At 35.3% G+C, this 27,732-nt stretch overlaps 1 protein-coding gene across 2 annotated transcripts; it reads right to left on the bottom strand.

Moving 5' to 3' along the window:
• Positions 1–2,191: 2,191 nt before the first annotated feature.
• LOC149568094 (uncharacterized) lies at positions 2,192–19,337 on the bottom strand. Of its 2 annotated transcripts, none has more exons than XM_089817517.1 (5): positions 18,975–19,337; positions 18,847–18,898; positions 2,936–3,009; positions 2,705–2,797; positions 2,192–2,514 (listed from the first exon to the last, which is right to left on the bottom strand). In XM_089817517.1, the coding sequence occupies exons 1-5, from the start codon at positions 19,103–19,105 to the stop codon at positions 2,472–2,474; spliced, it is 393 nt and encodes a 130-aa protein (XP_089673643.1). In that variant the 5' UTR covers positions 19,106–19,337; the 3' UTR covers positions 2,192–2,471. The 2 variants fall into 2 exon arrangements, with proteins under 2 accessions (XP_089673643.1, XP_089673644.1); XM_089817518.1 differs by having other exon boundaries at positions 2,192–2,519; positions 18,975–19,250.
• Positions 19,338–27,732: the final 8,395 nt, after the last annotated feature.

Below are 27,732 nucleotides of genomic sequence, written 5' to 3'. Positions count from 1 at the left end.
AAAGATAGATGATGCTCCAGCATCATCTTGCATCAGAAAAGAAAGGGGAAATGTTCATGGAAAAGAATACAAAATATGATGAAAATCGATGAACAAAATAAAGGCATAATAGAAAATGGATAATTTGTGGGTGTTGGAAAATATTGATGCAATAAACTAGGGTGGTCATTACAAATTTCATCGGCAAGCTGGTATGACTGGGGCTTCTAAACCAATGTGTTGTCCTATATTTAAAAAAATAAAATTCTCGGGTTATAAATAAAGAAAGAAAATTACACTCTATTGCTGAGTCTCATAGGCTTTTATATCATCGGGAAAGACTTTTTACAAATTCACAGATATTAGAAATACAATAGCTACAATTTTCTCATATCAATCATCCACAATAATTCGTAAGGTATAATCCATTGATTCCTCGTAAGTTTATAAGCTAAATGTATACAAATAATTGACTTGTTATGACAAGCTTATAAACCAAGTATTCTGGAGCAACACTAATAAATTGTTGGCAGACTGTCATTTCTATGATGAGATTGTTATTATTGTTGTTTTCTAGGATTGTTGCAAATGTATTAACAATGTCATTGTATTGATTGTGTTCCAAATGCAAATGAAGGCTTATAAATATGAGAGGAGACATGTCTCTACGGTTAAACAACACTAGTTAACATATTAATATAATAGTAATATAAATAACTATATATGTAACTCATCTTAAGCATATATGTAATATTAATACGTTAACCATATATGTAGTATATTATTATATTATTATATAATAATGAATAATGTATATATAATATATATTATATATATCAGATAGTTATCTTAAAGATGATTTCCCATCAATAAGGTATCTCATGTCAAAATCAATATGTCAGGAGCTACAACCTTAACACTCCCTCTTAGCTAGGGAGGATTTATATAACACATTATGCTCTCAAGAATATGAAGCTCGATATCATCTCAGTATGATATTCACTTTAGTATGAGACTAAATTTCTCACCTTTCATAAAACACAATTGAAGCAAATTCCTTAACTTTAATATAAGCTTAAACAACCCCTTAAGTGTGGTCTATAATAGTAACTATGTCATGGTATCCGACAAGATCCAACCCAAAGAACTGTGATAACCATATATGTAATATACTATTATATAATAATAATATAATAATGTATAATATATATAATATATATTATATTACATATTTAATATATATTATATATATAAGATATTTATCTTAAAGATGATTTACCATCAATAAGGTATCTCATGTCAAAATCAATCCAACAGAAGCTACAACCTTAACAGTTATGACAACCCAATTTTTAGGTGATGGGATATGTGAATTGTGCCAAGTTTGCCTCTTCTCTTGTATGGCTGTTGTGACCAGCAAAATACATGGGAGATCCTAAACTAATCAACTCACACTTCTAACGATTGAATGGGATATAGACCAAAAAATCCTTCTCATTTCCTAGACATGCAACTAGGTCTGACCTATTTAGATTTGTCTAAGAATATAGGCGAAACACCAATTTATTTGGACTTGCCTGGATGAACGGGCAATTGTATAGAATGGCCTATACTAGAATGTACTCTTTAACAATTGCTGGTGATAGTATTGTGCCCTCTAGTGTTGACATCTATTCGGAAAATCCAATGTTATTAATATATCACTAACAATATTGTAAGCTTTTGAATTGGCAGTACCTTACCACCTTGTCTACAACTTAGAACCATAGATCTACAATATCAAACTTGAAATTAGTTTAATCACACAATTCAGATTGGAATTGCCAATATCAATGGGTGGAAGGTTTCCTCCTCACCTCATACATCTGCTCCAGGGTTTTTTGCCCCTGAACTGAATAACTCGAATGGAAACTCATAAGCAATTTGAAACTTTGGATCGTGGATGATCTTATAAATATGCACTCATCAGATTAGGACTCATTGGACCAAATTTGTGCCAAGATTTGAAATCTGCCTGTAGCATGTTGAAGAAAACTTTTAATTTTGCAAAAACAATATTTAATCATATTTTAGGCACCAAAAGCTGATATCAAATGGCTATAAGCACAAAACTTGATTTCAATCAAATCAATCCTAACCTTAAACAGAACAGTTTACTGGTTTATTTTCACAAAAATATAAGGCACAAATTCGATAATGTACATTGCACAAGTTTCCTGAAATAAACCAGAGATGCTTATTGCACAGAAGTAATTGACGATAGAGACAGAGCTGTCTCTAATATGTTATTCGCACAAAATCACCATAATTATACTTAGTTCACAATGACAACATGAGCTTGAGACAAGCATCAAAACATGGAAGAACATGACATACATATACAGCAATGGCATTTACATATAGGTGAATTTGTATGCCAGGATAAAATCATTAGGCCATTAGACTAACACGTTCATGCTCTTATGACTCATAACTTATGCGTGTTTTTCAAATTATATGGGTTCATTGGCATTCGAGATTCCACTGCTCAACCACCTTTCCTGCCAAGAAAATCAAATGTCTAGTTCATCTTTTAGATCCAAGTAATGGAATTACTATTATACCAATTAAAATTGTAGTCATAACATAATTTCATGAACTTAATAATAAAGGTGTAGATGAACTTATCATAGTTACCAAATTTAATGCTAGACATGAACCAAAAGAACACTATCAGTTAGTTTACCTAGCATGGCGGTCCTTCAATAAGATGAGATAAAGTGGGTCTTGAGGTGAAATTTTGAATAGCTGGATTGCAATATACCAGCACGTCACCATACTGTGCAAGGCATAAAAATCTTTAAAATGTGTCTAAAAAGATAAAATCTGTATTTACAAATCAGACTGAAAAGTATTATTCCTTCATAGTCAGGACTCCTGAGAGCATTATATCAGAAAATGAAAAGCATTTATATACCTGCCAAGGCAAATCAACAAAACCGTCCAAATGAATGCACCTATCCATGTGGGCTCCTTGTAACATACCCAGGTCTGAACAATGGCACATGAACAACCAAAAGTCAAAATAGTTCATTCAGTCTGCTAATGAAACAGACTCATATTTCTAAAAGAAACAAAATTAATTTAGAAAACATCTACAGTCCAGTAAAAGGCTTCAAACAAAATACATCCGAACACAAACCGTGCAATCTATCTCCATGAATTTGTGAGAAAACAAAAGAACTAAAAAAATGGAAGAGTATCATAACCCACACAGAAGTTTCCTGACCCAGCTTGGGTAAACTCCCATGTTATGCTTCAACCTCATTGAAAGGTCCTCACTTCAAACAGCTATTTGTACTAGTACTTGTTTTCAGGCTCACTTTGTTAAGTTCACCTACATTTGTTGTACATTTCATTATTTTCTTTCTTTTCCTTGCGTTATTTTGTTAATGTTCAGGGCCCTTTCTGTCCTAGTAACTCACCATTTTAATAGTTGTACAGTCCAGTCACACTAACCAATTTTGGTCATTCATGGACATAAATATCATTTATTTCTCTATTTCTTTGTCTTTATGCACTTCATAGTCAAATGTGATACCACGGCCACCTGTGCATACAGCCTATAATGACATCTTTTAGAACCACATACAGAAATCATTAACATGAATTTTGAAGTTTATAATCATAGTTGATCAAACTTCAATGGTAAATCCAAAAAAACAATGATCTGCAAAACATTGTGATTATACCGAATTAATCATGAATCCTGGAGCCAGCTGATTTTTTCCCTAAAAAATCTTAATCTCTGATAACATCATTGACCAATTGTTGAACCAATTAGCAATGATTAGTTGCATTTAAAATGCAGTAAAACGACGTTAAAATACCTGAAAATGGCAAAAAGCATTAAAAATCATTGCAAAAATCTGTGAAATTCTAAAAAAAAAATTACAAACTTGCAAAATCACTCAAAAACAAGGCCGAGTCCACGAAGGAATCAAAATCAGTATGGAATCAAGGAGAAAACCCAAAACAAAAGAGGAGGAGTAATGGCATTCATCAACTGAACTTGAAAGGGCCTTAATCATCCAAAATTGTGGGGGTCGTGAGATAATGTTGAAGCAGTTGATGAATCAGCTCCAAATTGCACCTTCCATATAATCTGAGTTCTTTGCACACCTTGCCTAATAGATTTTGACATGAACAAGTATACTAGCACTTGCACCAAAAGAAGGTGCAATGTTTACGCCGATAGTAATATATACATGTTAATATGTTGGAGGGCACACATTAAGTGATAATAATGTATAATATGATATAGTAAACATAAATAGGTTATTCTAAACATCAAGGTAAATCAATTATTGATATTCTAAACAGATTTGGAATGATGGACAACAAACTTATGTCTACACCCATGGAAACAAATCTACATAAACTAAAAGATGCAACCTCTGAGTCAAAATTAGCCAATCCTACTCTCTATCAAAAGATAATTGGATCCTTGATGTATTTGGTGAATACTAGGCCATGCATTTGTTATGCAACAAATGCTCTCAGTCAGTTCATGTGTGAACCTAAAAGAATACATCTTGTAGCAGCAAAACACATCATGAGGTATCTACGAGGAACCATTGGACTAGGATGAAAATGCGATAATGTAGATATAAGTCTACATGGATATTGCGACTCAGATTGGATTGGTAGTGTTGTTGATTGAAAAAGTACAGCAGAAAGAAATTCTTAGTTGCACAAAGCTCTATGGAAGCCGAATACATTGCAACATCAATGGGAGCTCAAGAATGAGTATGATTGAGGAAACAACTTGTAGGGTTTTTTGGATAATCCATGGAACCCACTATTATACACTATGATAATCAAAGTTGTATAAAACTTTTAGTGAATCCAATATTTCATAATAGATCGAAACACGTTGAGATCCCATATCATTATATTAGAGACATGGTGTAAAGAAATGTCATACAACTGAGATACATCAGCATAGATGAGCAAATTGTTGACATTTTTAACCAAGCCCATCTCAAAATTTAAAGTGGATCACTTCAAAGGCAAACTTGGTGATAAAATGTAATTATATTTTCTAAGGTTGAGTCTCTGTTAAGTTTTAATGTTAAAAGATATCTATGTTTATACTGTTTTCTTATCAAGTGAGTTACTACATGAGTTTGTAGAAACATCATGAAAGGTGACGATCTTAACAAGGCTTAACCTGCTATCATGATGGATGTCATATGGATGATATCTATGGAGATCATGATAGTGCATATCTCTTACATATAAACAACCAAGTAGTGTTCGACTACTATAAGTTATTTTACTGAGATATGGCATGGTGTATAGTGTGAGATATAGTATCGCCGGAGACACCATGTACAGATATCTTCTTCGGTAGGAATCATGAGACTTGATGCTAGTGCACATACCAAGGAAGATATAAGTATGGTGAATATCTTATGGTTGATATTCATGTACGTACCGTACTTTTGATGATACTGTAAGTTAACACCTAGATGATAGATATATGTTGCTATCCTTAATCACACCATTTTCTATAATATCTTATTGAGATGATATTCCTCTCTCATAACTTAGGAGTACAATGTGTTGCTCATACAAACAATCCTCCCCAGCTAAAAGGAAGTGTTAATGTTGTAGCTTCAGTCAGATTAGTTTGATCAAGAGACAAATCATTTTAATCAGTATATTGAAATCATAATGCTTACGAGTTAAACATTAGGTCTGCTTATTAATTATTAGATTTCACACACACACATATAACTCAAGTATATATACATATGTAGATCTACACACACACACACACATTGTATAAGTTTAACAGACATCTAATAATTATTAATCATTGATCAATACTGATTATCGATCTGACTGAATCGATCATTTAAACTATGTGCAGAATTTATCATTTAACCCGACCATATAGTGTTATCGATTTAATGAAATTGTTTATTTGTGATGACCTCATAAGATTCAAAGTAGATCGTATTCCTTAATTATGTAATTGATTATCAACAACAATAATCACTGTTATGAAACAGAAATTAAATTTGTTATGAACTGGTTGTATTATGATCACCAGACATGTCTCTACGTCTCTATGTGGACTTGGGCCACGTAGAGACATGTCTCTACATGAGACATGCTTCCTTGGTATGTATAAATAATCAGATCTGCAAGTTCTTGGAACACATAGAACTGTACAAAACAGTGTTACTACAAGTTACAGCAATCGCTCACCTTTGTATTTGCATCCTATATTGAAAGCAAACATACAGATATACTTACAGATTGATAGCCAATCCACTTGTACAAAATTGCAAGAAGAATTTGATCAATCATATCAACAAGAAGATTCAAGTGAGAGTGCATTCATCACATCGAGAGATATATAGCTAAAATATAAAAAAGGTACTAAACCTGATCCTATTTCCTTAACACCTAGTACAGCTCCTTATGAAGAATCCCCATTGCCACCATTACTGTCTCCCTATTGTTATTCACAAGCTCACTACCATCATATTTCCAGGTATATTGATTCTTCATATCATACCTAATCATACATACCAGGGCAAGTTTTGGCCATGGTAATGCTGTTGGAAAAGCCCCTGCTTCTAACAGTCTTTTGTCAGCTATTTTTTGCAGCATTGACCCTTCTAGTGGATTCTTAATTCTCTCATGAAAACTGTCCAAATCAATGCCCGTCAAGGAGGCGTCTCCCATCTCAGGAAGATCACTAACCATATTAGAGGTCTATCCCAACTTAGGAAGTGTAGGCCTCATATTAATGTTACTGAAAGCCCAAGATTTATAGAACAAATAGCAATATAGCTAAAATGAAATGTAGGAGGAACTATAACTTTCTTCACAAACAAGCACAACTTTAAAGAAGGGATGAATGCTAGGACTCATCTCTGGTCTTCATCAATCCTCTTTTAATTTACAGGAAAATCTACTACTAACCATCCATAGTAGCCTACCCCATAAAGCTTATCATAACTAGGTCTTTGTGTCATGATTTGCTCATCAATTTTTTCAGTGCTTGAATACAACTTCTCAAAATGTTTATATGTAAGCTCTCCTTTCACAATAGCATATCAAGGTTTCTCTTTTTCATTCTGAATTGCTTGCTGGTTTGACATAGTGGACTAGACATTAGATAACTCTGCAATTCATCTTGATACCTATTATGGCGGTTTGAGGTTACTATGAAGGTGAATCATCTAAGAGATCTAAAGTTGCTGACGAATCAGATCTTGTGATCCAACAAACTGAACATCTGCAAGGAGATCTGAACAAGGAAGAGCCTAAGCAATCTGAAGAAGTACCTAATCAATGTGAATCACCTAAAGAAATAAAGAGGCAATTCACTAGAAAATGCTTTGCATGCAATGAAATTGGTCACATGAAGGACTGTACAGGTAAGTATACTAACCCCATCTCTGGTTATTGTTATAACTGTTATGCTTATGGACATAAGAGCTAGTGAATGTAGAAGACCTAGATTCAATATTAATAAGTTCTCCTTTCAACTGGCAGCACATAGGAATATGCTACTGAATAAATCACGTCTTCATTATTGATTGAATACTGGAATTCAGTTCATGATAATGTAATAAATTCTATCTTTCCATTCTCCATTAAAGTTATAAGTAATTCTAGAAGTTGTGTTGTTACATTAGTATTATCTTTACATTATATATATATCTTCAGAAAATTAAAATTAAAACAAGGGAACATAGAAACATTGTTCATTGGTAGGGATAATTCTGTTGGAGCATACATAGGGTTTTTACATGAACATACATACAGACAACGGAGGATATTTGATGGAGATGGAGATTCCATATCACCTTGAAGAAGTGCAGTCTGCTATTAATGCAGAGATACAGGAGTAAAGACAGCCTATGAGCAGAATTGACACCTACAACAGTTTCAGCGATTATATGATGACATGGTGGCAATACTCATAAGTCAACTTCATTTTTTAAGAGTTTGTCCAAGCCGCCATAATAGGTATCGAGATGAATTGCAGAGTTATCTAATGTCTAGTCCACTATATCAAACCAGCGAGCAATTCAGAATGAAAAAGAGAAACTATGATTCACCACAAAATAAAGACTTAGCATGAAAGTGATATGCAGAACATAGACATCTAGCAGAAAATGGAACAGGCTTATTCCAGTGAGCCTCAACTTAGTAAAAGAAGCACCGTCTACAGGTAAGAGAAACGAAAGGTAATTTCAGATATCTTTGCGTACAAGTTGAAGATGTCAAATTCAGTGCAATTTCGGTAAAACCAGGTCCTCTAAATTCCAATAGTGTTTCTAATGAGGATTACCAAACCGTTAGATGACTCAAGAAAGAAAGCAACAAGGATGGAGACATCTTCAAAGGGAGATAGTGAGTTGAATATGCTTCTACAGAGTATTTTGGACCACATTTGAACTATATTCAAACATCCGCATAAGATAGGTGAAAAGCCTGCCGTGAAGGGGTCATTCAGTGCTTCGCAAACTGCTTGCCATTGATCATCTCGCGAAAAAGAAACATTTGTCCAAGCCGAATCATCACGGGATGCAACTTTGAACAGACAAATATACTCAAATTTATCGCATACACATACAATGATAAGGCAAAGTATATATCAAGCATATTAGCAAGCAGGAATTGGAATCGTTCAAATAAGACAGGAAATGGAAGATAGTCAAAGGAGTCTATGATTGTGTCAAAGTCTACACAACAATACCCAGCACAACGTGCAACTGAGTAAAAACATCTGTGGCATATAAGACAAGGATATGTGGAGCAATTAAATACTCGAAACAATATGTGTGTCATTGGATTTTTACATGGAAGTCTCCAATTTGTTAAAGGAGTTTATTTACAAAACAAATAATCACCGTTGAGTACACAATTGAAAGAAGAGATGTGATTTCTAAAGCTTCATTTAACTAAGAACATATTATTTAGAAGAAACATCATGTTCTTTCATAAATGAAAGGACACCTTACTTCTACTTTCAGGATATAAATATGTAAACCTATCCATTGTAAAAACAAGACATATTCGACAAGAAAAAGTATTTTACATTCACTTGTAAGGAGGAATAAGGAGCAAAAATATGACTTTGTAATACAAAATTCAAATATAGTTTTGTAATGAAATATTAAAAATCTTTTGTTTATATTTAAGGCATGAAGATTTAAACTGCAGTTGATTTGTCCTCTATAATCATCTTTAAATTTTGTAAACAATTTAAATGTCAGATTAGTAGACACCGTCATTTAGCATCTTAAAAATGATCATCATAGATATAATGAAATATTGAATTGTTTCCATATTTGTGTCCAGTTTGTCTCCCTACCATAGAAGTTAAAGTTCAATCTGGACTAATTTAAGATTGCACATATATTTGATAAGTCGCATCTTGATTATTTAATTCTTGACAGCATAAGTGCAGAAAACTTTATAAAGTTGTAAGTGAAAATCTTCGTTGTAGTTGACTTTGTTGCCCGAATAAGCAAAGACACTGGTCTTTTGAATCATTAAAGTATTATTGGATTTATACTTTTGAGTCAAAAAATCTATATTTTCCTTCTTGCAAGCATCAACTTAATTATTGAAAACCTTACATAAAAATTCAACTATTTTAAGAAATCAGCATTCAATCTCATTTCGATCGAGTGTGAGGACTTTGCCAACCGGAGAACTCATAAATCTTAAAGTTGCTACAAAAAAGCCTTGAACTAGGCAGTCAGCCTTTGAGGTGAAGGTTTGCTCGCCTAGGTGTAGCGAAGCCTGAAGTGCAAGGGAATTGAAATCATTCCCATTTGTTGGCCATAATTGATTGAGAAATCCTATTGGAGAATTGACAAGCTCTTAGATTTCCAATCTATTGTTTTGGGAACCAAAATACTCGACAAAATGAAAAAGACCCTTGGAATTATATATTTTATAGTTATACATATACGAAATTATATATCATATTCCATGACCTAGGTCGAGTTATAAAAACTCTGCCAGGTTTGCTCGGCTCGACGACTTGAACAACTCGCACGACTCATGAAGAGTTATGGAACTATGATTTTGAAGCAGCGACCTCTAAATTAATAAATTCAATGCGACCTCTAAATTAATAAATTCAATGCCGTTGTTAATGGATAATGATTATTTTGTTAGAGTAATTAGTTGTTCGCACTTATTAATTAAATCACTTTGGTTTAATTAATTAAGTTGCCTATTACTCTTGTTTTCTTAAGCTATCTTGTAGGTGCATATAATTAATATTTTATTAATTATATTGTGCAACCTAGCTTTTTTAAGATTTAGTTTCCCTTTTCGGGTTTCGTGATTCCTTTATAAGGATTCACCTCTTTGTAATTATTAATTCCATTTTAGTCATTCACTTATTGGATCATAATAGAAATTTCTCTTTGCATGTCCATAAGACGTCTCTGGCTTTTTGGCCTCCATGATTTTTCCTTGCCTCTGTTCTTTGCTTCATCCATGTAACAGGTTTATGCATGCAGGTGTTCTTGGGAGATTAGTTTTTCACCTAATCTAACATGGTATCAGAGCAAGCTTGCTGCTCGCTGTTCGTGGTTTGTTGAAGCATTTCAGAATCTGCATTTTTCAAGGGTTTCGGAAGCTTTTTATGTGGATTTAGGGGGGACCTTTTTTTCTGGTCACTTTGGGCTCAAATGGATATCACCGTTGCGCTCAGAGCGCCCAAAAAACCTAGAATCCATATAAAATTTGTCCATTTTGGACACTGTTGGTGTGGGAGGCAAAAAAAATTTGTCCGACAGGGCCGTACGCCCCCCTGCACGCAGTTCGAGAAAAAAAATTAAAACAATTTGAAAAAAAAATTATTTTGCGGCTGTTTTAGCTGCCTCGGTTAATAAACCGCAGCGGAGCCGCTAGCGGTCCGCCGGCGGTGTCTTCCGCGGCCCCGCCCGGTGGCGGCTCTCCGCCCTCCCTCCTCCCGGCCACCGCTCCGCCGGCGGTGCGGGGGGGGAGGTGTTTTTTTATTTTATTTATTTAAAGAAAAAAAAAATCATGCATTTTCAGAGAGCCTAAAGGTTTTTCTTCCGTAACTTGAGCATACGGACGTGTTTTTCCAATCCGAAAAATGCGCCGGAAAGCTGGTTCCGAGACGGAGATGATGGTACAGGTTTTTTTGATTTTTGGTGCAGTTTGGTTGCCTGTTTTGGCAGTCAAAGCCAGATGTTCTGTTTTGCCTTCCGGGAGCCATATCTCGCTCATCCGGACTCTTTTTTGGGCTCGCTTTATATCGTTGGAAAGCTGGTTCTGTGAGTTATTTAGTTGCAGGGGTCTTTTATCCAGATTCTGCTCCAAGTTCTTTCTTCTCCGAGTTTTGCACTTTTGCACTCTGGCGGATTACTTGAATTCTACAGGTCCTGGGATCTCTTCTTCTGTTCTTTTGGCTCACTCTTCTTTCTGACTTCTGAGCATTGTATGCTTCTATTCTATTGCATTCTTTTTTCTGTAAACGCACTGAGATAAAGTGCCTGCTTTTGCATATCTGGGATCTTGTACACCTTGTGTTTGTTTGTACTCGCACTTAGTTATAAAGTGCCATGGGGGGTCATGATGTTTTGCCATTTTGTGCTCATCCACCTTTGTCAAGTGAATTTTTCTTCCACGACATTAGACCATGCAGTGTGTCGGTGACACCGCCCTTTATCCTGTGCTTGTACTTCTATTGCACTGTTGGTGTTCCTGATTCTTCTTCTTGCAGATGTTTTTGGCATTGCATTTCAGTGTTTTTGTCACCCCTCTCCTTGTTCAGCATTATGGGGGGGGTCACCTGTTGGCTCTATTGCTTCCTTGGTTCGGTTGAGTGATCTACGTATTCAGTTTTTGTTCCTATGTACTAGGCGGATGCAGTGGCTAGGCACCTATGCATTTCGGTGAGATGGTTCATCTACTATATAGACACTCATTCATTCCTAGTTTTGGAGGTCACCTCTTCGATTGATTAGCTCTTCAGACTTTGTCTTCTCTACCTGGTCATGCACTATTTCAGTGGGGGTTCCAGCAGTTTCTTCTGACAGTGTTTGCAGCTTCATGCTTCGGAGATACTTCATGTTTTTTTTTTTGTTCCTCTCTTTGGGACATTTCCTAGATTGGAGGCTTAGTTTCCTTCATCTAGTTCTTTTTCTTGTATTTGGGTACCTAATCAGGCCTTGTTGCTGGGACCCATCTTTTCCTGCTTTCTTAGTTGTGCTAGGTTAGCTTACCTCCTGAGCTTCGCTTAAGGGGGGGTGTTAGAGTAATTAGTTGTTCACACTTATTAATTAAATCACTTTGGTTTAATTAATTAAGTTGCCTATTACTCTTGTTTTCTTAAGCTATCTTGTAGGTGCATATAATTAATATTTTATTAATTATATTGTGCAACCTAGCTTTTTTAAGATTTAGTTTCCCTTTTCGGGTTTCGTGATTCCTTTATAAGGATTCACCTCTTTGTAATTATTAATTCCATTTTAGTCATTCACTTATTGGATCATAATAGAAATTTCTCTTTGCATGTCCATAAGATGTCTCTGGCTTTTTGGCCTCCATGATTTTTCCTTGCCTCTGTTCTTTGCTTCATCCACGTGACAGGTTTATGCATGCAGGTGTTCTTGGGAGATTAGTTTTTCACCTAATCTAAAATATTTGAATCTCCTTTGTAATATTTGGATGTAGATGAAGCAACTATACTTTTGTTCACAGCAGAGAGTTTCAAATCTGATTTAACATTCCTTAACCTATACAGATCTGCTGCAGCATTCTTCACACAAATGCTTCACTTTTCAAATCTAATTGCAGATCCTTCACATATATTTCTGTACTAAATCTTCGCTTGGTCTGCTCTAGATCTTCTCTAATTGAAATGATTTAAATTGTATTACATATCTTATTTCTTATGTCCAACTTACCTTCCTTTATACCACATCACACCTCTTCTTGAAGGGAAGCGATCTTTCAGAAGAAGTCGGCTACCTTTGAAAATAATAATGTTGTTTTAAGTTCTCCACGAGGGGCAACCATATGAAAGAGAGACATATCTACCAAGGAAGGTGCTACAACATGAGGTGTTTGGCTATTTATAAAAATTAAAATATAATAATCATTTCGAGGGTCAGCCTCCATTCAAATTAAAATGTGATAAATACTTTGACAATCAGAACATGGTCAGCCTGTGTAACAATAAATATTTCTAGTAACTCCAATGCTGTTATGGATGAGGGCTAGCCCTCTATTGGTTTTGATGAATCCATTACTCTCCTTAGCATATAACTTATTGTGATTGGCCAGCCCATTTATTTTCCTTTGCCTTCAATAAGAATGTTGTGATAGTAGTCCACCTTTGAACTCAATGGCAACAATATTTCCAACACATATAACAAGGGCTAATCCACATCATCATGGCTAATCCAACAAGTAAGAAGGAACCAGAACAGCTAATACAATTATCCTCTCCCAATGATCGAGGAACTCAATAAATACAATGGCAATTCCCTGTTCCAAAGTACCCAAAAGTTAGTGAAATGTCCACTGAGACCACAAGGAGATGGAAGTCAAGAAAAAGTCCAGATAGACAAATCCCAATTAATAAAGGGTTCTTCCAACTATGTTTTAGTTAATTACGAGAGGATAGCCAAGAAGGCTATGGATTGTTCTTGTAGCACACCTTATCTTAGGAGATAGTTGAAAACAACTTCTAGGCTTGAATAGGCCAAGGGGATCCTTTGTGTTGATGTGTGTGAACACCAAAGCAGCATTTAATTTCACTTGGCCCTTTTGCCATTTCCAAAAGGCACATTGGAGGTATTGCAGGTAAAAGCAAAATGTTCAACTGCATATAAAATTGTCTGAGAATTTTGTGAAGCTTTGATGGTTTGATTTCTTTTGAAAAATGCTTTTGCATTGTTTTGTCTGAATGCAATCTTTTTCCCTTTGCAAGAAAAATGTTGCCCAAAACCTGCATGGATGTTAATTCAAAGATTTCAGGAAAATATTGTAGGCTTGTCCTCTATAGAAAAATCACAACACGGTATTGAAAACATATGGCAGGTGGTGCTGCAAGTCCCAATTCCTATTCAAGATTAAAGGGATTCCAGTTCAATCAGTTGATCATTAGACAAGACAAAAGAGGTGCTTTGACAATTGTATGACTACTATACTTACTTATCAATATCATTAATACTGATGAAATTAATAGTAGTCTCTTTTTGCCAGTAGTAGCATAGTGTGATGGCTATATCATGGTATTATGATTCTTGCTACCAAAGATTCAAACTCTTACTATAGTGATATTTCTGACCATTCTAGTTGGGCATGAGGTCCCCCATTTGTGGTTTCATTGGTTCATAGCTCCAATTAAAAAGCTCTCTCTCCCCCCTCTCTCCCCACCAACATATGAACCAATACTGGTAACAGTTTATTCTATGATGCTATGTTGGTATTCTAAATTATTGCTCCAAATATGTGTACATTTTTTTATGGACCAAAACACCAATTTTTTTCTTTACCCAAATCCATGAACGATACCCCCAAACCCAATTTCAAGTCACTACCAAAATAAGTGATTTAGGTAAGCAGATGGAATAATGGCTACTAAGCGTCAATAACATGCCCACTTGGTTCTAAAACATCTAATAAATGTAACAATAGCTATAAAGTGTCAATAACATGCCCAACTGGCTCTAGAACATCTAATAGTTGTAATAATGGTTAAAAAGCATCAATAACATGCTCAACTGTCTATAAAACATCTAATAGTTGTAATAATGGTTGTATGGTAAAAAGTGCAATAAAAAATGTTTTTGCATTGTTTTGTGTGAATATAGTCTTTTCCCCTTTGCAAGAAAAATGTTGCCCAAAGTCTGCATGGATTTTAATTCAAGGATTTCAGGAAGGAAAATAATGTGCACTTGTCCTCCATAGAAAAATCACAATAGGGTATTGAAAACATATGGCATGTGGCACTGCAACTCCCAATTCCTATTCAGCATTAAAGAGATTCCAGTTCATTCAGTTGATCATTAGACAAGACAAAAGAGGTGCTTTAACAATTGTATGACTATTATACTTACTATGCAATATAATATATATTGATAAATATTTAAAATTAATAACAAAGTCTTTTCTTGCCAATCATAGCATAGTGTGATCAGTAAATCATGGTATTGTGATTCTTGCTACCAAGATTCAAACCCTTACTATGATGATATTGCTGACCATTCTAGTTGGAGATGAGGTCCCCTAATTGTGGTTTCATTGGTTCATAGCTCCAATAAAAAAGTGCTCGCTCTCTCTCTCTCTCTCTCTCTCTCTCTCTCTCACACACACACACACACACACACACACACCCACATCAAATATGAATTAATACTAGTAACAGTTTATTATAATAAGCTTTGTTGGTATTTCTTAATTATTGGTGCAAATATATGTACATTATTAATTTTCACACGCTTTTTATGGACCAACCAAACCCCAATTTTATTTTTCTTTACCCAAATCCATGAACCAAGGCCTCGGGCTCAAATCCAAGCTAGTACCAAGATAAGTAATTTAAAAAAGCAGTTGTAACAATGGCTACTAGGCATTCACAATTACCATTTTGTTGCCTAAACCATTTTAGGTACAAGGATAGGATTTCATTTATGTTTTATTTGAAATACTCTCTCCTTCAGGGGTTAAGTGCTCACCGTAAAAAAAAGAGTAGGCATATTCTTTGTGAGGGTCTAATATTGTTGATTGCAGAATACTGTAGAGACAAGGCTATGGGGCAATTAATGTCGTCTGTGAAGAAAAAATGGAAATTAATTAAGGGTGCTTTGGAGAAGGGTCATGTTAAAGAGTTTCTCAGGCTAGGGGCAAGGAAACTGATTCAGAGATTGGGTTTGAAGATACAGAAGAGGAGGTGGATAAATTGGAGAGAAAGAGGAATACGGGAATTGGAAAGAAGAAACCCAAAATTTCAGAAAAGGATACAAACTAGGATGATGACATGGAAGCCGAGGTGGAAGGAAAAAAGAAGAATGTGGGAGGTTGGGGTGAAGAGGCTACTATGGAGAGTGGTGGGTGTAGTTCAAACAATGATGAGTACTCTGCTAGCCAAGAGGAGGTGTCAGTTCAAACCATGAGAACTAGGAGTGGGTCGAAGAAAATGTCTGATAGTGAGGTTGATACCAGTGAAACGCCAGAATTGGAGAAAAGGAATCATGATGGATCTCAGAAGGTCCTCCTATCAGAGTCTAGAGATGTTCCTATGAAGAATTCTTCCTTGGATAAAGAGAATAAGAAAGATATGGAGCTGACTGAGAATAAGAAGGGGGATTTGCAGGAAATCTCGTGCAGCCCACTAAACAAACCTATGGAGGATGTGACTGAGATGGGCCATAATGTGGAGGAGCCGGATGATAATATTGTCATTAAGAATGAGAAGACTCTGTTAGAGGGTACTGTGGACACTAGGCTAGAGGATCTGAATAAGGGATGATGTGGTGAGAATGTTAATTATGTTATTGATGACCCCGATGAGATGGCTGGGAAGGAGTCGGATGGTAATCTTGAGTTTCTCCATAAGGCTAAGATGCATGCTGAACTATCCCTCATGGTTGACACGTGAATTTATAATGAAATAAATTCTTTAAAAAAGATGGTCAGGGGTCTGCAAGGCAATTTGGAAGAAGAAAAGAAATATAGAATGGAGCTAGAAGAAAAGGTTAGGGACATTCTTAGAAAGCTCTTGGACTATGAGGCCAAACTTAGGAAGCTTGTTAAGAACAATGAGCAGAACATGAATGCGGCTACTTCCATCTTATGTGCAACCACTGCTAGCTTGGTTAGGAGAAGTGCAGATGAGATTGTTTCTCCACTGGTTGTTTCTCTCAGTGGAGGTCCCAGCAAATGCACCAGGCAGAGCACTAAGAAGGCTATTGAAGCTCATCTGGGTTTGACTGCTAAAGAATCTATTGAGGAAGTGGCTAACATTGGTATAAACCTGGCTCAAGTAGTGAAGGAGCTCGTCTGAGGGGGTTTTGGTTTCCTTTTTGGTTCTATGGATCTTTTTGGTCTGTCGTCTAGTACTGGTTTCTAGTTCTGGTTGTAGTGTCTGGTCAATACTACTAGTCTTTTCTTTTTTACAGTAGAAAAGTGTTCTCCTTTGGGGATTTTGTTCAGTATTAAAATGCTTTATATCTAAGGTTTCAGGTCCTTGTAAAACCTGTTTATTTTGCTGAAACTTTGAACTTAACAATATATCTTAATTAATTGTTGTATGGGGTTTAGGGTCCCCTCAAAACCTGTTTTTACATTAATCCAAAACCAATGGCTACTAAGTGTCAATAACATGCCCAATTGGCTCTAGGACATCTAATAGTTGTAATAATGGCTACAAAGCATCATCAACAAGCTCAACTGGCTATAAAACATCTAATAGTTGAACTAATGGCTATATGGTACAAAGTGTAATAAACATTTCTGGAAGCCACCACCCTTCCCCTCTCCCACCCTCCCCCATCCACCCCACCCAGTCCAATCAAGCAACAATTTTTTTTTTTTAATGGATATTAGAGTGATAGGGATTAGATTGTTTACTAACATATAACACTATCTAAATTTTGGCACCAGAAGCATGCATTACAACATAGCAGTACTTCTCTTGGCAGCATGGTTGTCTTGTACATGATGTTTGCAGTGGATCCATCTCACCAATAGTTGGTTTAATTGAAATTTCGCTTGATAATTACCCCAAAACCTTATGCTCTGACTCTATAGGAATGCAGCAAAATATGCACACAAAACATAAATATTTTTTAAATTCTAAGGGTTCGGTAGATCTCATGGTCATAAGTGCAGTGCATCATGTCTTTCATCACGCATGCCATGCACTAAAATCTTTATTGGCAGAAGCAAGCATCAAGGTGCAGATCTCCATTTTTATTAGTGTTTAATGAACCCCTAAGCTAATCCCTAAGCCTTGTGGTCATTATCCTACACTGGATTGTTGATTTTTTTACAAGAAGCAGGCTAAACAACAGGGTTTCTAATAACTTGAAAGACACTCAATTCAAGGCTCAAATACACAAGAGTCAAATCACTTCTAGGTGTGAAACAAAAAAATTATCTTCGCGCACATCAATTTTGTTGATCGTCTGGTGTCGCAACTTGGTTCATAGACGCTTGACATGTCTCGAAACTTCTTAAAAAGGTTTCTCACCTACCGGATCCTCTCCCCAGAAACCCAATCTCTTATTAAAGCATCATCCCTCCTATCATGGCAATACCTTGAAGTAAAGAGAAGCCTAAACCTAATATGATAATTGTTTCGCTACCACCCCCTGTAAGAGTTGATCAGATGAAAGGAGAACGAGTGATGTGTATTCTACTTTTCCTTGAAATTTATTTTCCTTACAGAACATGTATGGAGCTAAAGTACCAAAATTTCTTTGTGCTTTTTGAATATCCATATCAAAACAGAGATTGCATTAGCTTTGAATCACATTCTTTCGATAATTAGCAGATTGTAATGGTAATATATAGAATTAAAGACAAAAAAAAGTATATGGTAGATGTATTCCATACGTCGGGACGTTTGATTTGAATGAACAGTTCCCCTCATATTTTGGACATCTTTTTACAAGCATGAGCTACAGTGTATGAAATTGTAAGAAGATGTGGTGTGATTTCATTAACAACCAAATAGAATATACTACAAAAACTTTAAGGTTCCATCCAACCGCATACCTCGGCAGTAAATACATAACAGAAATTAAGGAGATGGGGTAAAATATAAACAAATATTAGCTGTGAGAAGCGACTTACTGCTATGGCGGCAACATTCAGGTAGAAATCAATCAGTGTTGCATTCATCCATCTGCAAAAGATTAAAGTTGTGATGACTGTAATCTATAAAGCTAAGAAAACTTTCCGTGTAAATTTCATTTTCTTACGGTGTGAGGAGGTCTTTACGGAATGGAGAACCGTCTGCGATAATCGTGTAGAGAAGGGTGATGAGCATAATGAAGCCCAGTGTCACAAACACCACTCGCGCCACCACAACTGAGGATACCCACGATTCCATTTTCTTCCCTTCCCTTCCAACTCTGCGTAGATTCTCCTGACCAACCTTACAAAATGAGAGAGCGAAACTACGTAGCCCACGTCGCTACATCTCATCCACGAGAACTAATAGAGCATAAGATTTTAAAAGTTGACTCACAAGTGGTGGGATTAAATGAGCCGAAGTTTATTGTGGTTTAGATCAATGAAGAAAGCACTTAATCTTCTTTTTTGGTAAGAAAATTAAGGAGCACGATGAAAGAATCAAGATTGGTGCTCATAAGATATAAGGTAAAATTTAGCTTGAAATTTAAAAAGCGGCACTAAAAGGTTTTGAAATTGATATGAGAGGTAAAGAAGGTTATTTATTATTTATTAATTTAAGAGAGGGATGTTAATATATGTGCGGGGTACATGTGATAGTATCGGGCAAGTTTGGGGTTCATAGGTGTTTACTAAACTCTTTAGTACATAACATGTATCTTTTAGAAAATAAAATGTAAACCATCAAAATAATAATTGATACAAATACTAAAACTTTATGACGAGCTCATGTTATAGACATGCGCACACACACACATACACACATATGTAATTGAATGTAAAAGGGGTAGGTAGACAAGTCTGTCTAGATTAGACAGGGACTATCAATATTATTGACATAGTTTATCATGCCTAAATTGAGTCATATTTACAAAATAAAGATGTTCATATAAAACAAAAATAAGTTCCATAATGTCATAGTCATCTAAGACTTGCCAACTTGATCATCATCCGAGTGTAAATTATTTTACTATCATGTGGTTCCCCATGGACCCAAAAGAGGATGAGAACTAGTAAAGGAAAAGATCCACTACAAGATCTAATGCCCACTACAACATAGCCAAAATGACATGTATTGAGACCACACAATCCCATCCTACCACTTCATGTGCACACCTACTAGCCGTTTTGTGAAAAAAATCACCTACATCCACAAAAAACATGCAATGACACCATTTTCTATTGAAGGGAAACCAAATCAGAAGTAAATAGTGAAATCAAAGAAACTCTGTGAATTTAATGGAGATTCAAAACTCAATCTAGAAAGGGTACATACATTATTGAAGCCACACAAACACACATATGATTCAAACATGGAAATAAACCTAAAATCATCTCATTCAAATCATTATTATCATGAAGAAGACACAACAATCATTGAAGAGGAGGAAGAAGACATGGCAATCATCAAAAATGAATAAGCCATGTATTGTTCTAAGTTTTTCACTTGTTCCAATTTACTCTTGTTTTAAAGACCTTCATGTTTTCTATAAAATTGATGTACAAAGATTCATTAATGAAAACATGATATCATATAAAGATGCACAATTAAGTGGGTGAACCCACAATAGTGGGTTACACATTTGTGCAATCAATTTTTTAAGTTGGGGAGTTGTGCTACTAACCTCCCTAAGAATTTTGATCGAAAGTCTTGTCCTTTCGATTGAAAATCCTTTTTGCCTTAGTTTTGATCAAAATAAATAAGAAAAGTACTTTCAATCAAAAACACTGAGTTAATTTTGATCGAAAGTAAGTAGGTACTTTCGATCAAAAGTATATAGGTTACTTTCGGCTTTAAAAACCACCAAAACTCCTATCATATTCATTGTGATGTATTTCAATTAGAAGTATAAGAAACTAGGCATTTGACTCGTCAAACGCTGAAACAAGTAAACATTTTTCACATTTTTTAGTTTTGTAATATTTTTTAGTATATTTTAAATATGTTTGTTAGGTATTTTTAATGTATATATATGTGTGTGTGTGTGTGTGCGCGCGTGCGCGTTGTGTATGTATATATATGTATATATTATATGTGTATATATGCATATATGTATATACATGTATATGTGTGTGTATGCACATATTGATCGTATATGTGCACATATGTGTGTATATGTGTATATATATGTATATACACACACAAATATGTATGTATGTATATGTATCTACATAATTACTATTTTTTAATGTATATATGTTTATATTTTTAATGTATATAGGCATGTGTGGACATGTGTATATATGTATACACATGTACATATCCATATTATATATATGCATGTGTGTATAGGTATATATGCACACACACACATATAATGTATACATGACATATATATATATATATATATATATATATATATATATATATATATATATATATATATATATATATATATATACATGTGGATAAATACATGCATATATCACACATGTAGATATATACATATATACATACGCATATGTACACACACACATATGCATGCTTATAACATATAGAGTCTATATATACATATCCATACATGCATATATATAATATTTGTGTATGTTTGTGTATACATGTACATATGTAAACATTTATATATATATATATATATATATGCTTGCATATATACATGTGTATACGTACATATACAAATATTATATATATGCATGTATGGATGTGTATGTTTATAATTTATCTATTGTGTGTGCATATATGTGTGTGTGTGGACGCACATATATGATATCTCTCTTTAACCCTTAACTACTAACCCTTATCTCTCTCTAGACTAGCTCCTAAGGTCCCTAACATCTCTCTAACCCCTGAGTTCCCCTAAGTCTTATTGAGCTCTCTAGATCCTAACCCCTAAGGTCCCTATCTCTCTCTAACCCCTAATACCTATATTTCCCTCCCTCCCTATCTCCTAAGCCTTATCTCTACCTCTTAACTCTAGCTCTTAACTCTGAACTCTGAACACACACTCTCTCTCTCTCTCTCTCAACCCCTAACCTCTCTCTAACTAGGACAAACCCTATATCTCTCTCTTACCCCTAACTTCTATCTCTCACTCTCTATCTCCTAACCCCCAACTCCTATCTCTCTCTTACCCCTATCTCTCACTATCTATATCCTAAACCTAACCTCTCTCTAACCCCTAACTCTTATCTCTTTCTAAACCCTAACTGCACTATTTTCTTGGAAATGTAGTATAGACTAGGTCACTAAGAGGGGGGTGAATCAAGAACATTAAAATTTATACTTTAATTCATCAATTAAATCTTGACAATATAATTTGATCTAATTGCATGCATGAAATACTAAAAGTAATTAAACATTCATAACACTTGACACAATATTTGGTGACCCAAAAACCTTCCAAATAGAAAGTAAAATTGGGGTGGGGATGATACCCACAAGCTTTATGACTGCACTATAAAGTTAGCATGTTAAAGCTTACAATTGATCACTTCTGATGATCTATCCTGTTAGGAGCAATAAGGACTATTAGGTCCACCTTACAATACAATAAAGTATGTAATTGGTTAGGAGATTTGTACAAGATTGTTAAGTCCACCTTGTTAGAGGATTTGACTGGTGCACCTATTAGGATGAACTAATAGTAGATTTCTGATTTGCAACTTGGTTTGTTGAATGAGATTCCTTTGATGTATATTGATCACCTTGTTGTGATAGATAAGACTCTACTTTTCCTTATACTACTTGTAGCCTTTTTCTTCTAATTCACACTCATACTACTTCTTACTTGTTACGCATTCACATTTGGATATGACAAGATGTATTACATATATACCAATCCAAATCATTTTCTTCTAGAGTTGGCTAGAATACCCAATTCATCATAATTCACCAAGTCAACTCATTGCTGAAACTCGGGTCTAGAAGACCACTCGAGTGATGTTTTGACACTCGAAAACATTGTCAACTCAGTTAGCTCTGGTGCTTAGTTGACATTGGTACATAGTCCACATTGACTACTTGGGAGTAGCTTGAACTCGGTTAGCACTTGGTGATTCGACAAGCATTGAAGAACTTAGTAGATAGTAAAGAGATAAGATGACACCGCAACTCAGTCAACACTACCTTCATTCTGCTTTGTTAACACTGCCAGCTAGGTAGACACTGATAAGATCAATTAACAGTATAGATCTTGGTTAACACTATAGAGCTTGGTTAATACTATAAAGCTCGGTAAACACTGATGAGCTCCATAGACTCTGTGAAGCTTGACATGCACTGTATTTTGCCTTTAAAGCTCGGTAGACTCTTCATTATGTATTGAGAGCTTGGTAGCAACTATAAAGCTCAGTATACACAGCTATGTGTATGTGAGGCTTGGTAGAAACTATAAAGCTCGGTAGCAATGTAATCAATCAATATGATTAAGTGTTTAGTCATTAACTGACAAAATATTTGACCATAAGGTCAACAATATCCTCCTTTGGCATTAGTGACAAAAACACTTATCATACCAAAATATTGAATACTCAAAAGGATAAGTCAAAACTTCCCTATCCATATGCTTGGGTCTGCAACTCAACTTTGACTGTTGGAACTGTTGCTTGGTAGACTCTGACTCTATTTTTCAAAATTGTTTTTATAGCTTTGTTGTACATATTTTCTTCTTCCTCCTGATATACATATATTTCCTAATGATATACATTTCACCCTTTTATATAAATATCTTATTTCCTTATGATATACATTTCCCCCTTGATTTTGACACAAATGCCAAAAAAATTGCATATTTACAAGGTAACACCAAAATGTGAAAGGAAATCACTATGTACCTTAAAAATTATGGACATGACTTTGTCCCAATTATCATTCAAAACTTTGGAACTTTGCAAAGCTATTTGCACCTCAGTTGATAGTTCCATCATGTGATCAACAATTGAGAAGTTGTTGTCATGGATCAATGCTTTTGCATGTACAATATATTTTTGCATTACATTCATGTGGGGAATTATCATACCATGTATTTCTGCAAGTGTAGCCCTTATCTTGGCTTCTTCCCTCAACAACTTTTCCTACAAGTCTGTCAAATATTTGTTAGATTGTGGTGACTGATCAGGAAAGTATTGTACATACTTCATAAATAGTGGGGTTCGGGGCATCGCCTCGAAATTTTTTTTTTTTGGGAAGTAGCCGACATGGTAGCTGACATATTTTGGCTGACATATGGCCAACATGTTATAACCCTAAAGCGGTTTAATACTTGTATAAAAGGGGCTTAGGGTTGGGTATTTTTCATATGTGGTGATACAAAATTGGTTCTTGCGGCGGTATTGAGCTGTAAGGGATTACGGATTGTAATCAGGTTGTAACCACTGGATTGTAATAAGATCGGACTTGCTGTTTGGTGGACGTAGCCCAGGGATTGGGTGAACCACGTTAAATCTTGGTGCCTTGTGTTCATTTCTGTGTGTTCTATTATTTTCTGTTATTGGTTATATTTGCATGTAGTTTTTTATTTCTGTCTGTGGTTTATCCTAACAATATTTGATCTTTACAAAATGTGCAGAATTGGTGCTAGGATCAAATGACAACTAGTGCACACTTTCCTTCAAGTCAATATCTATCTTAGATAACCATTCCTTCATTTCTTTTATGAAATTGGTAGTGTCACTTAACTTAACAAATAAAGAAACAACATTATTTATAGAATTCTGAAAATTTACAAGAATAGTGGACAATTCCACTTGATCAATGGCAATTTTCTATGCCATTTTCTCCAAAACCTTATTGTCAAATTTCCTTTCTGCCCTCTGTAGTAGTTTATCTTGTCCACTCATTAATATTGTGAACAATGTCAACAAGTTGATCCAAAATGGGTTGCTTCTCATCAACCTTTGTACTAAGTGCATCAACAAATATACCCTTAATGTCTTCAGGCATTTGATTTTTCTTATCTGGGCTTCTGTTCTTTTACCGTTTTCTTCCATAGCTCTCCAAGGGTCCATTTGATCAGGAGTTAGATTGGAGAGTTCCCAATCTGGTATAATTGTGTCTTCCTCTAGATCAATTTCTTCATTTGAGGCTTCTACGTCTTTACATAGTAGAAGGAATAATTTTCTTTCCTTTATTCAAATCCTCTATGCTTGGTTGAGGCTTAATCTCAACTCTTATTGCATTGGCAATAGTCACAATAGTAGTAGAAACAACATTACTCAATGGAGAAATAATAGTAATAGTAGGAGAACTTACTATTCCTTGCTAAGACTCTATCTGGCCTAAAGTTGTGAAAAGTGGAACCTTCTTATCGGTAGATGAAGTGGTGGAAATAACACTCATCATTGCACTTAGTAGAAATGCTCCAAAAATCAATTGGGTGCTTAGTGAAATAATGTTTACCTCAATTGACTTGATAGTAGCCTTCTCTGAGCTAGATGACACTAAGGCTTTTCTCAGAGAGAGTAGGAGGGAGGCCATTACCTCAGTTGCTATCTTCTCAAGATCAAAGTCTTGAATGCTTTGTATTTCAGGAAGATTTGCACTTGTTTCTTGATCCTCTTTGTCATCTTCATCCACATTATCTATTTCATCATCATCTTTCTCCTCATCATCTTTTTCATCATCCTTTTCATCATCTATTTGCATAACCTCCTTGGTAGGCTTATGCAATCCATATATGTTTTTCCATGCAACTGTGTTTGATTTCACAACTGATTCAATATCTTTTGATAGAATCAGGAATGCATTAAACTTATGGGTCAACTTTTGTTCATTCTTCTTTAATGATTCCTTCACCTCCTTGTTAGAAAGATTTGGCATAAGTTGTCTCAAGATTTGTTCCCTGATATCTCTAGTCACATTTATTGCATTTTCCCATTAGTGTGTAACAACCTTCAATATAACATCTAGAACTTGATCAATTAGCTCACTCGGAGAATACTTCTATTTAGCCATTTTAGCCACTAAGGCTTCTTCAAATTGCTTATGTTCTTCCTTCTAGTTTCATACTTAAGAGACCTCAAGTAAGTCATACCTCCAACTTATTTTCTTCCAAGGTAGGGGAAAACCTTTTGAAGGTAACTTGTTGCTCTTCTTCATCTTCATCCTCATCCTACAATTTGAGCTTCTTCTTGGATTTTGCAGGTCTTCTTGCGAATACTGCAGGAGAGGACCTTGTAGGCCTTGTAATTGCAACCTTCCATTTCCTTTTAGGAGGTTCTTCTTATTTTGCATGTTCCTCTTTTCCTTCCTCTTCTTCTAGGTCATCTCCCTTTCCTTTTGTCAGCTAATGAAGGGAGCTAGAGTTCTTGCTTTCTATCAAAATCTTCTCCACCTTCTTTCTTCCTCTCTTAAGGGCTTGAGGAAGCTTGATTTCCAAGAAAATCCTAGCCTAAGCTTCTTCATATGTACCAAAGTACGGTGCCTTAGGGTCCATTAACTCATTGACAAGAGCCTCAATTATGTCTCTTATATCATCAATGTTCACCTCATACCCAAGATGTTTTACCCATGCTACCCTTGGCCTAACTGTCTACATAAGAACCTTGTCACAGTCCACAAGGAAACATATATCTTGTTCATAGTCATCAACTAGATGTTTGGGTATCTTAAATAATCTCTTCATTCTCTCCTTAAATATTTTCAAATATGCATCCATGATTCCCTCAAAATTTTCTCCTATTTTAGCTATAAACTCATTAATATGATATACTATAGGTATATCCTTCTTCCATACCACTGTGCCCTTGGAAGGAAAGGATTTTTGAACATAAAAGAATAGATAGGTTAAAAGTGATCCAAACTTACAAGGATTATTCATTGATGCCTAGATGCTCTCAATGTTTTTCTCAGTTGGTTCAACTACAATGTGGCAAGGTCAAATAATAGGTTTTTCTTGATCACTTTGTATGCCATGTCCACAACTTCACATGGAATGATGTTTAGTCTATTGGAACTGTAAATATTGTGGGCAATTACATGTATCTTGAATTTAATCTCCATGTTTGTTACACCATCCAACTTCATACCTCTTCCATCCCACTCAGCAAGAGTCTTCTTTGCTTGTTCAACCCAACCTAAGGTTTTGGTAGTCTTCACCTTGATGGTCATAGGTAACCCTGTTATCCTATGTATCATCTTCTTCTTGATCAGAATAGGATGATCAAGTCATGGCTACATGTTGTGAACTTAGCTGAGAATATACCTAATCCATTTTCTATTAAAGTCCCTCAGTATGTGCAAGATATGGGTTAGACCATTTATTTCCAAATGCTTGTGCTCAAGTTTCAAACTTCCACCCACATGCATTGCTTAATATGCCTAGTTTAAATCAAGGGTTCCTAATTCATGAATTGAACAATGATAAAATGACTGGATATCATGAATTAGGAGTACCTTTGGAGGGATTTGAGATTGTGCTCCAACTGGGTCAAGTTCTTCCATAATCGTTGGACATAATTTGAATGTTGGGGCTTCTCGTTCAACACCTTAGACCAACATTTTTGAACCTTTTTTCAATTTTCTACAAAAGATTCCATTTTACTCGATGATGCAAGGATAAAATTTGACAATTCTGCTTTGAATCGCTCAAGGGATCAAAGATGCTCCACTCTTTGCTCTAAAATCCATGATGAAATAATAACCTTTGATATCTTCCTTTTAACCAAATTAGTCTTTGAGTCTCCATTAATGAGTCATACAATAGTTAGCTTGGTGATAGCCTGTCCAACTTAGCTAAGTCTTCAATACTCGAAAGATACCTTTGACTTGGCAAGCTCAAGATTAGTTAAGTCTCTGAACTTGGTAAATGCTATCAGCACTTAGTTGGAACTCAAAATCCACCATCTGTATCCAAGCTCGGTAAGGTCTTG

The sequence above is a fragment of the Cupressus sempervirens genome, chromosome 3 (genome assembly GCF_028749045.1).
Source record: "Cupressus sempervirens isolate cs-2001-9-10 chromosome 3, ASM2874904v1, whole genome shotgun sequence".
Lineage (NCBI taxonomy): Eukaryota > Viridiplantae > Streptophyta > Pinopsida > Cupressales > Cupressaceae > Cupressus > Cupressus sempervirens.
This window is presented reverse-complemented; position numbering and strand designations above follow the sequence as displayed.